Source organism: Branchiostoma belcheri, unplaced genomic scaffold (genome assembly GCF_001625305.1).
Source record: "Branchiostoma belcheri isolate BF01 breed outbred unplaced genomic scaffold, Haploidv18h27 scaffold92, whole genome shotgun sequence".
Taxonomy (NCBI): Eukaryota; Metazoa; Chordata; class Leptocardii; order Amphioxiformes; family Branchiostomatidae; genus Branchiostoma; species Branchiostoma belcheri.
The window spans coordinates 473,641-487,504 of record NW_017804598.1 but is presented as its reverse complement, the minus strand read 5'-3'; the positions used below and the strand labels follow the sequence as shown (position 1 = coordinate 487,504).

Here is a 13,864-nt window from a genome sequence, read left to right as displayed (position 1 = left end):
AGAGAGCAGCGTTCCCGTCATGCAACGCTCCCCAGGAACAACCACTTGGGCAGGTGAGAGGGGGGATATCAAAGCGTCTGCTTTCTCGTCTTATTAAATATCACAGGAATAAAATATTTCTATTGAAGTACTGTATGAAAGACGAACGTCATGCAATCTAGAACGCTCAACCTTTGTGGCTGATGTATTTGCCGCAGTGACTTCCAAGCGAGAGCGATCTGACAGTGGAGTGTCGAGTCTGCTCTGATGACAGGTTTATTGTTGACATGGCCACCGTACACAGATGTGTCACGAGATGATAAACCAAGGACTAAAGGGCTATCTTAAGCAAATGAACCGCGCTGACACATCACGAGTGTTGCTGGCCAGTTTTTCAATCATCAGGATGGTGAACCTAGCCTTTCTTGCCCCCCATTGAGAACAGTTCTAGATCTGGATCTACAAGTCAACACCTGATACTGATAGAGTTTTTGGAAGATAGACATCATGAATGAAGAGGACGTGAAGGCGGGGTATGTGCACCAGTATGCGATTGAAGTGGTGGACTTTAGCTCCCAGTATGGCTATGATGGCAGCATGTCCTATGTGGCCTCCAACCTGTCCGGGCCGCCGAACGTCTATCCCGGGTACGGTGACTTCACCCAGGCTTGTGTATTTCGAACCTATGGACCTTGGTGGAAGTGTTGTCCATCAGCACGAAAGCCCATCAACCGCAGCCCTATAACATTCCGCAGCCAGGACTACATCGAACTCTTGTTTGAGGAGAGGGTGTATCCAAGTCGGATTGACATCTTTGAAACCTACAACCCTGGCTCCATCGTGAAGATCCTGGCATGTAACACCTCTCCGAAGGACTTTGCAGAGCTGGATCCTCCCGAGGAGGTGGAGTGGGTGACGCTGTGGTCTGGACAGCCCGAGGGTTTACCCGCCAGGCCCAGAGAGTTCTCACCGCCTCTCAAACCGTGTCCGTTCGCCACCAATCTCATCCGCCTGGAGGTCAACCAGAAGCTGCTGGAATACTACACAGAACTGGACGCTGTGAAGCTGTACGGTGTCCTGGAGTGTAAGGAACTTCAGAACTCACCAGCACTTCCCAGCAGGCATGTCTACCCTGACCCAGGGATTTCCGCAACACAGAAGATGCTCAGGGACTTGATGCTCGTTGACAAAAAAAGTTCTCCCGGGAATAATGGTTACTTTGACATGCTCCCTAGCGAGGTTATCCAGTTGATACTTAGTTATCTGGATATGCCCAGCCTTTGTAATGCAGCCCTGTCCTGTAGCTTCTTGATGCACCACTGTTACGACCCGCTTCAGTACACAGGCTTAGACTTGCAGCCTTACTGGTCCCAGGTAGATGACTATGTACTAAAGTGCCTTCAGATCCGTTGTTCACATCTGCAGCAGTTAAGTCTGTCCTGGTGTGGTCGATATGACATGATAAAGGGTCCTACTTTTATCAAGTTTCTTGAGCACTGTGGCAGTGAGTTGACATGCCTTAGGCTCTCGTGTTCTCGATTTCTCTATGCAGATTGTCTAAGGGCCATAGGGTTAAACTGTCCACTGTTACAGGAGCTTGACCTGTCATCCTGCACCTACCTGCATGACACAGCCTTCCAACAGGTGGCAAACTTCACGTCCTTACGAAGGTTAAATCTCTATCGAACCAGCGTCACTGGTAGCACGGTCAGATCTATCATCAGAAGCAACCCAGGCTTAGAGTATTTAAACCTGGGAGGTTGTAAGAGTTGTGATGGCATGGACGATGTTGCCATTGACCTTGCTCAGCATTGTCCCCAGTTGAAGGCTGTAGATTTTTGGCGCTGCAGGTCTCTCACCAACATTGGGCTGAGGGCGCTGGCCAGCGGTTGCAGCTTGCTGTTGGAACTCGACCTCGGCTGGTGTCCCGAGTTGCGTTCCAACACAGGCTGCTTCGTGTACCTAGCCCAGAGCTGCCACCTGTTGAGAAAGCTGTTTGTCACGGCCAATCGCACTGTGAGTGACAACGACCTCTTTGCCCTTGCCAAGCACTGCAGGGACTTGGAACAGCTGGACATCCTTGGGACACGTATGGTGTCTCCGGACGGTGCCCTGGCTGTTCTGAATTCATGCAAGAAGCTGTCCTTCTTTGACGTGTCCTTCTGTCCTCTGCTAGACTTTGCTATGATTTATAAATGGAAGATGGCATTCCCTGACGTTGCTCTTAGAAAAAGCTTCCAAAACACATAGACTTCTTTGATTAGCAGTTCCAAGTTTGAAGGAAGCATATTCAATGTACACTAGCCTCTACCAGGCCTTCCCAAAGGCAGGAGTAACCATTGTGGATAGTACAATTGAGCAAAAATTGGGTCCATTGTTGGCTGAGTTGCAGTAAGGGTAACATTTCATTTTTGCACGGGAAAATGAACTCTATGGTGGCCAAACTACCCTCCTGGCAAATATTGCTCCTTATTTTTCAGCTAGCATTTTAATTGTTAGTCTGGTGGAGACTAATATTCTGCAGGAAAAGACGGTTGTTCAAATGTAGATTTGGTTTATTAAATTTAAAAGAAGTCAGTAACCAGATCTGTATCGGTATAGCCGGTATAACCGCCCTTCGACGTAACACACCAGCTTCACAGGCACGCGGCGTGGCGGCAGCGAGCTATATCACACAGAACGACTTGTTACACTTAATCTTTGCACATTTGATTGTAGCCTATGTAACCCAAGCTCCGGGGGCTCCCTACATAGTCCGCCACCCGGCTGGATGTTAGGCGGCCGGCAAAAGCGATTTAATCAGGCTAATTTGATTGCAGGAGTTGTTGAAAGCTTTCTAGTGATGATGCCCCAACTGTGCTTGGTGGCAACGAGTTCCAGTCTACGATAGTTCTGGGGAAATACGAGTTTTTGAATACCTCAATTCTCGGTTGATAACTCTGATATTTGAAGGCATGACTGTACAGATGATACAGTATTTCATATGATTGTGATGATTTTTCTGCTGTGTACAAAATTCTGTCAGATAATCAAGATATTTTAATACCTATATGTATTCTCAAATTTTATGGAACATGGAGACAAACTATGCAAGTGTATTTGTTTCACAAAGAAAGAGTATATAATTTAAAATGGCATGTTGTATGCAATCATTCAATGTTAGAGATTTTAGCTTTTCATGTTAAAAGATGTTATAGACTGTAATAACCCCCTCATTATATGTATAAGTTTATCATCTGTATGCAAAAAATAATTTTGCATATTTTTGTAGCAAGGACGTTTTGTAAAACGTCCTTGATTGTAGGAAGAGGAATATAAACCCATTAATGGTGAATATTGATGATAATGGTGATCATAATAAAGAGACCTACAAAAGGAGATTATCATGAAGACTTGTCTGTCATCTATCTGTCTATGTAGCTAACATTGGCACAAGTTAGACTTCAATCTAAGAGGAACAATTTTTCTCTGTAACAGGTGGTTGTTCAACACCTGAAAACTTTATACTAGTAGTTTGATCATCACAGATTAATTTGCATTTACAGCAAGGGAGCTACATCTAGTATGAAAATGTTAACATGTTTCCCTATTTCGATTGCACATTTCAATTGAAAGCCATATCATGATTTATAAGACTAAGTATTCATATGGAAACTTCACGTCACCTGGACAAATTAACAGTCCCCTCTTACAAGAATGGGACATTCCAAAAACGTCATGTAAACAATCACGTGATCTTTGTTTTCTTGATGCAATCGATGAGGTCAGCTGAGTCGGATGACACAACAGATCTCTCAAAATAGCGATCAGGATTTTGGGTTTTACCCATCGTATGAGCCAAAATGCCCGGCCCAGAGAAGACTAAAGCCTCGCCCGGACCCTTGGGTAACGTAGGACACGTCTGTCAGGAGAAATTCGCGTGTACGGGGTCTCAGGCGGTGTACGAGTGTGAGGAGTGTGGGACGATGCAGTGTGAGAACTGCGAGGCACAGCTGCACGAAACGGCCAAGTTTGTTTTCCACGACAGAAGGCGGCTGAAGCAGGGCGAGCCGGGCCGGTGCGATCTTTGGTGCGATCCTCACAACCGTGCCGTGCTCTGGTGTGAACAGTGTAAGGTGAACGTGTGTGCTGCATGCAAGAAGAAACAGTTGGTGAAGTGCACCCGCCGCAGCCACAAGCTAGTGCAGCTCGCACCGGACGAACCGCCACCGGTCGATCCTGAAACGGTACCCCGCCTAGACGCCGATGGCTCGTCAGATGAGGCCGAGGTGCTGGCTGATGCCCTGACTAGCCTGCCCCTTCCTACCCTCGGAGAACCGCCCACATTTCCCACAGAAGGGCCGGGCCTGACCGCAGCGAGCGGGGACCAGGTGGCCACCCTGGCACCCAACGTAGATGTCCAGTCATTCTTACTGGTGGACGAGTTTGAAAAATTACAGGTGGGGTTCATGTTGATCTTTAAAAGGAAATTATGTCTGTAAGATGTAAATGATACGCGACAATTCAAATAGTATATCCAAAATTTGTAGAATCCTGCACATTCTGCACAGGCCAGTCCCAAACTAATAATATCATCAAGGTGTTTGGAGGTCATATAATTTGGTGAGTTAAACGTTTAACAGTTAAATTTCTAAGGGAAAGATCATCATCAAAATAATGTACGACTTACTATTTTCAAAGCTTGGATATTGAACAACAATAATAGCCTATAAGGGAACTTGGTAGGAAGGCATTACAAATTTAGTAGGTGTAGACTGCACTGTTGTACTTCACATTGACTATATTGACTTCACTGTGCACACTACCAGCACCAGTTGGGGCCATTGTTTGAAAACAATGGGAAATCCTTTCGTCCGTTACAGGTATTGCAATACTATTGAGTATTGAGGGTAACTAGACAGGCTCTCTGAAGTTGAGATGCAATATTGTTACTAAGTAAGATGACACACTGTTCTTTGGACTGCATTATGTTATTCCCATAGTCTGAAAGTCAAATATCCAGGCTATTAAAAAAATGCAGAAATGTAAATTTGGGTGGAGACACCAAAATCTTCTAGTTCTATTGTAGCTTATGTCTAAATGCCGTTGCCATTGGTGCCCAACAAGTTTCTCTGTTACTGGTGTTAGGACCAAAATTAAACCTACTTGTATCTCAATCACACAAGTCCACAACTAAAAAAAATAAAGTAGGGACAGTCCCGACTGTTATTCTTTTATGTGCAGGGAAACGTTGAAAATCAATCACTGCTTGACACAAATATTCCACCTTGTTCCATACAGGTTGCTAATGCTGAGGAGTTTCTGAAGAAGCTGGGCTGTGACTCCAAGGCTCTGGTGAAGGTGGTGTCTATATTCGGTAACACGGGTGATGGCAAGTCCCACACCATGAATGCTACGTTTTTCCACGGCTGCCAAGTCTTCAACACGTCCTATCACCAGTCCTCCTGCACGGTGGGCGTGTGGGCTGCCTTCGACCCTGCAACGCTTACCATCACCGTGGACACGGAGGGGTTGCTAGGGGTGACGTCCAATCAGAATCAGCGAACCAGACTGCTGCTGAAAGTCCTGGCGATCTCCGACGTCATTATCTACAGGACGAGAGCGGACCGACTGCACAACGACTTGTTCCGTTTCCTCGGGGACGCCTCGTGCGCGTACCAGCAGCACTTCACCCAGGAGCTGAGAGCTGTTTCTGAGAGATGCAGGATGGATGTTCCCCTCTCCACACTGGGGCCGTCTGTTCTCATCTTCCATGAGACTCAGCATACTGAGGTCCTGGGAGCAGGTACTGTACATCAATGTACTCTCAGTGTTTTTTTTAAATTGTTTTTGCTCTGTTTCTTCTTCCTTTTCCTGTTCTTCCATTCTAAACAAGTAAGATTAATCACCTGGACCAGATGGCTGTAACTATGCTAACCAGTGCTGTAGCAGACCCCCTGTAATGTTGGATTACATAATGTAGCAAGTGACAGGACAGAGTTGGAGGGGCTGATCACAGAGGGGTTGCTAGGGGTGATTTTGGCTTGTCCATGTGAAGGTCAACATTGTGTGTACATTGATTTACTTTGCAAGTTTCTAGTTAAGTTTATGGTTTACTTGCAATTGGTGACCTCTATCTTGCTCTAAATGCATCACACCACAAACATAATGAATGACTGTGCTGAACAAGAGTTCTAACACCTTTCAGACCAGCCACGTGACTGCCATGGCCAGCCGTCCAAGACACCTGAAATGCTGTTGAAGGAACGTTTCAAAGAGCTGAAGCTTCACCCCGATGCTTTCAGCTCCATAGAATACATTGGGACCAGGACACAGACACCTCCGACTGATTTCAAAGGCCTGCAGGCAGCCGTCAAAAAACACCTGAGTAACGGCACTGTCCGCTCGCCTCGATCACCTTCTGTGATCTTTCAGGCACTGAAGGTAAGGTCGTTTGTTATGTTTTGGTCGATTTTATTTGTGGGTCTAGACTACGTGTCATCCGATTTGTAACAGGGCTCCTTGCACACACTGGCCTGAAAAATAATGGGAGTGGAAAATTAGTTACAAATTGGATGATAACCAGGCTAGTTTTGGTCCTGAATGAATTGAGTGTGTGAATGGTGAAGAAGAAAACTACGTTCTGACACCCCTATCTAAGTTCCGATATTTTATTATAAGGAACTTGTCGGAACATAAGGGTGCAGGAGCATGAGATGTACAATGTCATGTACCTTCCATTCAGGTTTCATCCATTTACAGATTATTATTTACTAATTGGAGTTAGGCCACAGACATTGACAGTATTACGATGCTCCAATAATCAGTTGATGACGAAAGTTGTTTTTTTCCCCGACAGGTTCTGAATGAAAAGTTCAGCGGTGACATCGAGCGCTCGGTACCCAGCACATTCCCAGATGCCTACTTCACCTGTGGATCAACATGTATGTCTTGCAGGTGAGAAAAACATGCGTGGAATAACTTCTTCTTTGGAGGGTATGTTTGATATATTGTAGCCTCTGGCATAAAATCCCTGCCTGTTAAAAAACCTACCACACTTACCAAGAAGAGCAGGGTATATGTACATTACAGGCTCATCCCCTCTCACCATTTTCCAATGATGATCATTTCCTGTGATCATGACTTTGCTCTTGCCTTCTGCAGTGCCAGGTGCAGCCTGAGCATGAGCCACGAGCAGGACGACATTCCTCACAAGTCAGGCGACAGGTGTCAGTACCAGCATCAGTACGACGACAGGATCTACACCTGCAAGGTTCGTTCACCCTTCCACAGTCTGCCAGAGAGCTGTTAGTGTTATAGCATGAGTTTCCTCTCCTGGATGTCTGTTATGATTGCAGCTGTACAAAAGCCTAATGGTGCTTTCTTGACGAAAATTACTGAGTGTCTGTAGTTTTAAATTTGTGCATCATTATAAAATGTTACAGTTCTCTGTGTATGCATCAAATGGCTCATACTTTTTGCTGCATGCCAGCATTCAAAATTACCTACTTACACCAGACAAGTTCTTTTATCTTTCAGTTCATGAAAAGATTGAAATGTAATGAAAAAAAATTCCTAGTACATGTAGCACCATTATTGAATTTTTTTCTTCTCTATTGTCTTCAAGGATGATACTTTGAAGAATTCAAGGCAATTTTTGACCAACACCACTCATATGTTATTCTGGTGTGTGGGGCTAGTTTTGAAATGGCCCAGTACAGGTTAGGTGCAGGTAGACATCAGAAATACCTGCACAGCTCCAATTTTACCTGCACTAACCTGCATTTTGAGCCCTGCTTCACCAAACATACCTGTGTACAACATGACTTGGAATCTGATGTCCCCCCCTTTCCAGGAGTGTTTTCACAATGGGAAGCAGGTTGTAGTGGTGCCTAAGGTGGCAGCTGCTTCTGATTCTACATGGTTTGGACTGGCCAAGTACGCCTGGTCTGGGTAGGTACAGCTGATTCCTCATAATTGTCCTTACTTTATCAAGTTTATGGCAAGACACAAAAGAATTAGACACGTGAAAGTTACCAATTGAAAAACAGTTTTATGTCAAAAACCCTGTAAAACTTGTCAAATTTACAGTCTCAAACTGTGCCGTTTTGTAAGAACAATGTTCTACCTAGCCAGAGTGTCAGCCTTTTTAGCTTTTCTTCACTCCCCACAATTCACTACCAGCCAATCGAATCGTGGGGAGCTGACAAAAGCGTAAAAGGCTGACACTTGGGCTATGTTCTACCCATGCACCAGGTATGTTTTGGAGTGCCCCAACCACGGGATCATCTATCGCAGCCGGCAGTACTGGTACGGGAACGCTGACCCTGTGGACAGTGCAGTGCGTACAGAGATCAGGCATGTGTGGCCAGGGGTAAGAACCTTTCCTGTTAGATAACCAAGGTTCAGTTTTTCCTGCAGCAAAGAGGCACTGCTTCATTCTAAAGCAGTTTGGCATAATAAAAAAGCCCAGCAAAACTTGCCTTGGCTAAATATTCTTTTGCTATTACATGTATTAGTAAGATTGCTGTTAGTGTAGCCATCACTAAATACCGTGTACTTATAGATGACTTAATAATATCTAAACAGCATTAAACTGGAGACCTCTGGGGAAAAGGAAAGACCCAAAACCACTTTGAGAAGAACTAGTAATGAGTTAAGAAGATTATAATTCTGGTGATAAGATTAGAAGATGGACTGAAATGGAAGGAAAAAGTCATGGTGTTATGTCTTCCTAGGGATGAAGAGGATAAGTGAGTACTACTACTTGAAGTTACATGTATAGTGTAGCCGCAGTAATAAGCAGATTTCAGCAAATTTATTTTTAAGGAAATCCTGACTGCTGTTTGTCCGCAGGGAGCCCGTGTGCTTCAGGGCACCCACAACGCTGCTCGGCGGCTGATTGACGGGGTGCACCACGTGGCGGGCACCGTGGGCGAGCTGAGCGCAAAACCGTCCAAGATGCTGGGCAGCTGGGTGGCCGACCAGATTGCACCGGCCTATTGGGTGCCCAATGCAAGAATCACGGTGAGTTGTGTGGTTGGCTAATGTTGTTTCTTCAAGCAGTTGTAATAAAATGATTTAAAGCATCCGATAAGCTGATAGTTTGTATTGTCTCCTACTCCAGAATTATCAGTCCTACATAGTAATGTTCTTTTACTACTACTAGTTTTAGTATAAAAACTAGCCTGACTGAATAACATTTCCAGCAGCCATGGACAGATTTACACAGACTAATACATTTTGAAAAGAATTGACTTTCATGTTTTATTTTTAATTCAAAAGTGAACAATCCAACTGAATGTGTCAACTTGCTATACCAAGCTGAGTTTCATATTAATAACTCTCTTCTTTGGTTAATTTCTTTTGTCATCATCAGCTGATGCTTTTTGAGCAGCTACTGGTGTGATGCGGTTATGGCTCGCATATTTAGCCAAGCACACTTACACTTGGTACTTGGTCACCCCTACTCTTCTCAATAAGTGTGCTGCGTTATTTTCTTTATACAGTAGTACCACTGACATGTACATTTACTGCCTTTCAGAAATGCCAGGGTTGTAAGCATGAGTTTGAGCCCACAGAGACGAAGCACCACTGCCGGGCCTGCGGACAGGGCTTCTGTGACGAGTGTTCGTCCAAGCAGCTGCCTGTACCAGAGCGGGGCTGGGGGGAGGCTCCTGTACGGGTGTGTGAGTCCTGCTACAAGGAGAGAACACAAGCTGGTAGGAATTTAAGATATAGGTGACACAGGGTGGATGGTTGGTGTAAAGATAAGGATAAAGGTAGTCCGTAGCCATTTTGAGGCCATAAGGGCAGTGGATTGTTGATCCGTTGTCCAGGGCACGGTAATTTGAGGCAGAGCTCATCCCTGTCCTTCCACTCCCCAGTTAAAGCATTTTACACCTGAGTGGAGTAAGGACAGTCATGTAAATTGCCTTTTTGAAAGACAAAACGTCTAGCCAGGAATGTCAGGATACCTGTGACCTCTCTATGTTGACCTAGCCACTCAATGTCACTCATGTTAAAGTTGCTAAGTGTAAAAATATCAGTTTCTACACACTGTACTCCTTTAACAGTAGCAAGCGAACTTTCCATCTGATCTCAGTGACAAATAGCCTAGGGACCAAACCTATTTTAGCTGCTGTGTCCTGGACTTGTAGTAAATATTGTGCCATTGTCATGGTTAAAGTCAGGTTAGGGTGTATGGTGGATGAGTGTTGATGAAGTTTACCTTTGTTTGTTGACGTGTCCATCCCTTGACTCCCCAGACGGATTTATTCCCCATCTTGCAACTGACTTAGGTGAACCCCATGTTTCTGAAGGCACGGAGGTCATCCCGGCTGAGGAGGGGGAGGGGAGCACCGACAAGACCGTCATGGTGCGCAAGGTCGGAGAGGTCATGCAGAGCACTCTGGGAGTGGCTGCCACTGCCATCAACTATCCACTTGGTAGGCTGTGTTGTCTCTTCATCTAGGGGGAGGGGCAATTGAACAGTAATTGTAGTCTCTGCAGGTATTTAATTGGCTGTAAATGTCCACATTTTCAAATTTGAAGATATGGTGGAATGAGAGAGTACCCAGTATGTGCCTCATGTATGACTGTTACTGTTACAGTTACTTACTGTAGCAGTACTAGAAATCATGCAAAAATTTGCAGTGTTTGAATGTAACTGTACCATATTCCTTCAAGCATGAATTTGAAAAATTAAAATTGTGAGTGCCTCCTTTTCCCTCTTACCATGAAATGAAGTCCCTGCAAACGTAAAACAATTTACAGTATGTGAACCTTACCTATGATGAGTTTCTTGTTCATTCTTGTTCATTCTCCCCCCCCCTTGCAGGCCTGATGGTGGACGCAGCCCGCCCTGCGTACTGGGTAGCGGACAGCGAGATCGTGGCCTGTCACGGCTGCCAGACGGAGTTTGACCCCGCCATGTCCAAGCACCACTGCCGGGCCTGTGGAAATGGGTTCTGTGACGAGTGCTCCATGGCGCGGCGCCCCGTCCCCTCCAGGGGGTGGGACCATCCCGTCAGAGTGTGCAACGAATGTAACAGGAAAAGTGGCAACTTGTAGAATGTACAAGGCATTTGCAGGGCTCGAAATGCTTTTAATTCTGCATGGTATGGTGCAGGTAAATGTAAAATTACCTGCACAAGACAAATTGTACCTTCACCACTCAGAATTTATAGAAAGTATGGATCATAGTAGAATTCATAATGAAAACTGTTCACAAACAATTGCTATTATTTCTTTCTTACTTCATTAGTAGTAAGTCATTATTATTGATGCAGAAAATAAAAGTCCATATACAACAGCATGTCATAGGTATAAACACACCTGAAATACCTACACAGCTCCAATTTTTCCTGCACTGCAGTTGATGTTTTGAGCCCTGCTTTTGGGAAGAGTAACAATTTACTGAAAGCTAGCTTTTGAGGAGTAAAATGTCTGGAGAAGGTATTACAGCCTATAATGTATTTGAGAGATACTAGTTGTTGTTGCATTGAAAATTCTTATTGTTTTAGTTTACAAAATATTTAGTATTATATTATAGTATTTCTTGATAAAACAGATATAATCCTCTTGGTTGAAAGTACATGACATTGTATAAAATCCTTGCATTTGCTCTTTGGTGCTGACTTTCACAATTTGGTTGTTGCTTTAGGAAAAGGTGGCTAACTACATTTCTCATTGGTAATGGTATAGTATATCCTGTTACTAGTGCTGTGTACCTAAACCAATTTTTTAGCTTCAGTTACGGCTATCTCTTACTTCAGACAACTTGTGTTGCTGTTTATACACTTTTAACATGGACCAAAAATAAAGAAGATTAGCAAAGGGAGATAGGTAGTTTGAGTAAGATAAATTGGGAAGGTAGAAAAGGTTTTAACTAATTTCCACATGGTGCTACATCTGTAATGACACAGAATTGAAGACAAAAAGCAACATAAAGAACACAAGAATACAACAGCAAAATTCCTTAAATATTCCACGGGAGGGAAAAAGAGAGCATATTGTAGAAAAAAATGTCTATCAGATAATTATGTACATGTGTGTAAGTAACTGATCTGATGTAACTGTAAATTATTGTAACTCATTCAGTCTTTACAGTAATCCTACCCATGTCTAGGATCTATAAACTTACAAGTTACAAATGTATATTTAAGTAAGTACCTTTGTTTGATGTAGTTTTCGATTACTAGATTTGGTACTTTGCATGACTTTAGAGTGGACAGTAGTACCAATACTGGTAGTTACATCTTCTGTCTTTTTATGTGTGAATGGTTATAAGTGCAAAATAAGGATGGAAGTCATAACTGTTGTTAATTAAATGAACTGGGAACAAACCATGATGTAAAGAGGAAGATATCATGTTGTTTATTGAATATTTTCTCTCAAGGTACAGAAATATCAAAGATGATGCCTTACCATTCATACTAGCTCCCCCCTCCACATGCTAGATAATAGGGCAGTAAAAGGTAAAGTTAGTCCCATAGCATTTTTGAAGCCATAGGGGCAGTGGGTCATCCCTCTTCTTCCACTGCCTTTTACCTCCCCAACTGAAGTCGGGCATTTTGCACCTGGTTGGAGTGGGGAAAGTACATATAGTGTAGGCATTTCCAAAGGACACAATGTCTAGGAATGCCAGGAACCGAACCCACATACTCTTGATCTCGTCTGCTCGACCATCCGCTCGTCAATTTGATGCCACAAAGGCAGGAGAAATTGCCTTTTGTTTGTACATGTACAATCATGTACATTGTATTGTCCTTCAGTCAGATAGTCCAAGCTTGTACCAGTACAACTCGTCCTTGATGCCCATGAGTAGCCCCGGGGTGCCCCCCTCCCCACCCCAGCCCCAGGAGAAGGCAATGGTAGGTCTGGATGTCTGGGAGGTGGAGGAGGGGTGGAGGGAGGGGATGGTCCTCAGCAGCTGTCCATCATGCAGGTTCCACATACGGGTGTGACAGTCCTGACCAACTGCACAACAGAACAACACAAGCATGCAGTAAGGCCACACCAATTTAATTTGTTGGTTCTCGGATTTTTTCAGAAAAAATATGAAGCGACAGGGCGAAAAAAAATAAAAATTAATAACATATGTCGCAAGCTTGAACTTCCTATCATGGAATGCAGCTGATTAAAAGAATTTCCTCATTAATTATGCAAATTACATCCATATTTGCATAATTGTAATATCATTATGTCAAGCATTACTCAAGCTACCTACATACCAAAAATCATGATCCATCAATCGGTTCTTGAGTTATCCTCCTTTAAACATTTGTCCTTTAAACCCCCCTGCAGTTCTAGAGAAAGCAACTAGGGGGCCCAAACTCACGTCACTTCTTTCCCAGCACAAGAGCTACCTGCCATCCAAATTTCGTCACCCTAGCATGTCTGGATCATGAGATATCAAAACCGGAAGTTCAGCTGCAGTACCATGACAAGCAGCCAGGGGGCCCAAAATCTAATCAGTTCGAGCTCTCATCAAGACCTACCCACCTACCAAATATCAAGATAATCCATCTAAGCTTTCTCGAGTTATGCTGTTGACAGACACACACACAGACACACACACACACGGCCAGGAAAACATAACCTTCTCCAATTCTTGGCGAAGGTAATAAAAACAGGTCTAGGCATCCTATTATAGGCTTAAATGCTACAAAATGAGCCATGGAGTCAACACAAAAGGCTGGGTTAAAATTTAAACATTGAATTTTGAACTTTTAATCAAACCACTGCAATGATAGATGGGAAAACTGTAACAACTAGGAAGAAAAGGACTTTCCTCAACTGTTGGGGGCAAAACATGAACATTTTTCAGTTGATTCAGGACCAGAATCAATTTTTTTTTTTTTGCTAAATCAGAAAAAACGAAGAGGCGAATCCGAGAACCAAC

The 13,864-nt window shown here is 43.9% G+C and overlaps 2 protein-coding genes across 4 annotated transcripts; both read left to right on the top strand.

Annotated features, from left to right (window-relative positions):
• Positions 1-16: 16 nt before the first annotated feature.
• LOC109488202 (F-box/LRR-repeat protein 4-like) lies at positions 17-2,651 on the top strand. Its single transcript, XM_019792383.1, has one exon. It carries the CDS (start codon positions 487-489, stop codon positions 2,227-2,229), a length of 1,743 nt encoding a protein of 580 aa, XP_019647942.1. The 5' UTR covers positions 17-486; the 3' UTR covers positions 2,230-2,651.
• Positions 2,652-3,710: 1,059 nt separating this feature from the next.
• Positions 3,711-12,305, top strand: LOC109488221 (zinc finger FYVE domain-containing protein 1-like). 3 transcript variants are annotated; one of them, XM_019792422.1, is made up of 11 exons: positions 3,711-4,418; positions 5,260-5,764; positions 6,167-6,402; positions 6,818-6,915; positions 7,123-7,231; positions 7,814-7,911; positions 8,215-8,332; positions 8,815-8,985; positions 9,503-9,680; positions 10,281-10,406; positions 10,799-12,305. In XM_019792422.1, exons 1-11 carry the CDS (start codon positions 3,822-3,824, stop codon positions 11,029-11,031), a joined length of 2,469 nt encoding a protein of 822 aa, XP_019647981.1. In that variant the 5' UTR covers positions 3,711-3,821; the 3' UTR covers positions 11,032-12,305. The 3 variants fall into 3 exon arrangements, with proteins under 3 accessions (XP_019647981.1, XP_019647979.1, XP_019647980.1); XM_019792420.1 differs by having other exon boundaries at positions 10,227-10,406; XM_019792421.1 differs by having other exon boundaries at positions 3,712-4,418; positions 10,260-10,406.
• The last annotated feature ends 1,559 nt before the right edge of the window (positions 12,306-13,864 follow it).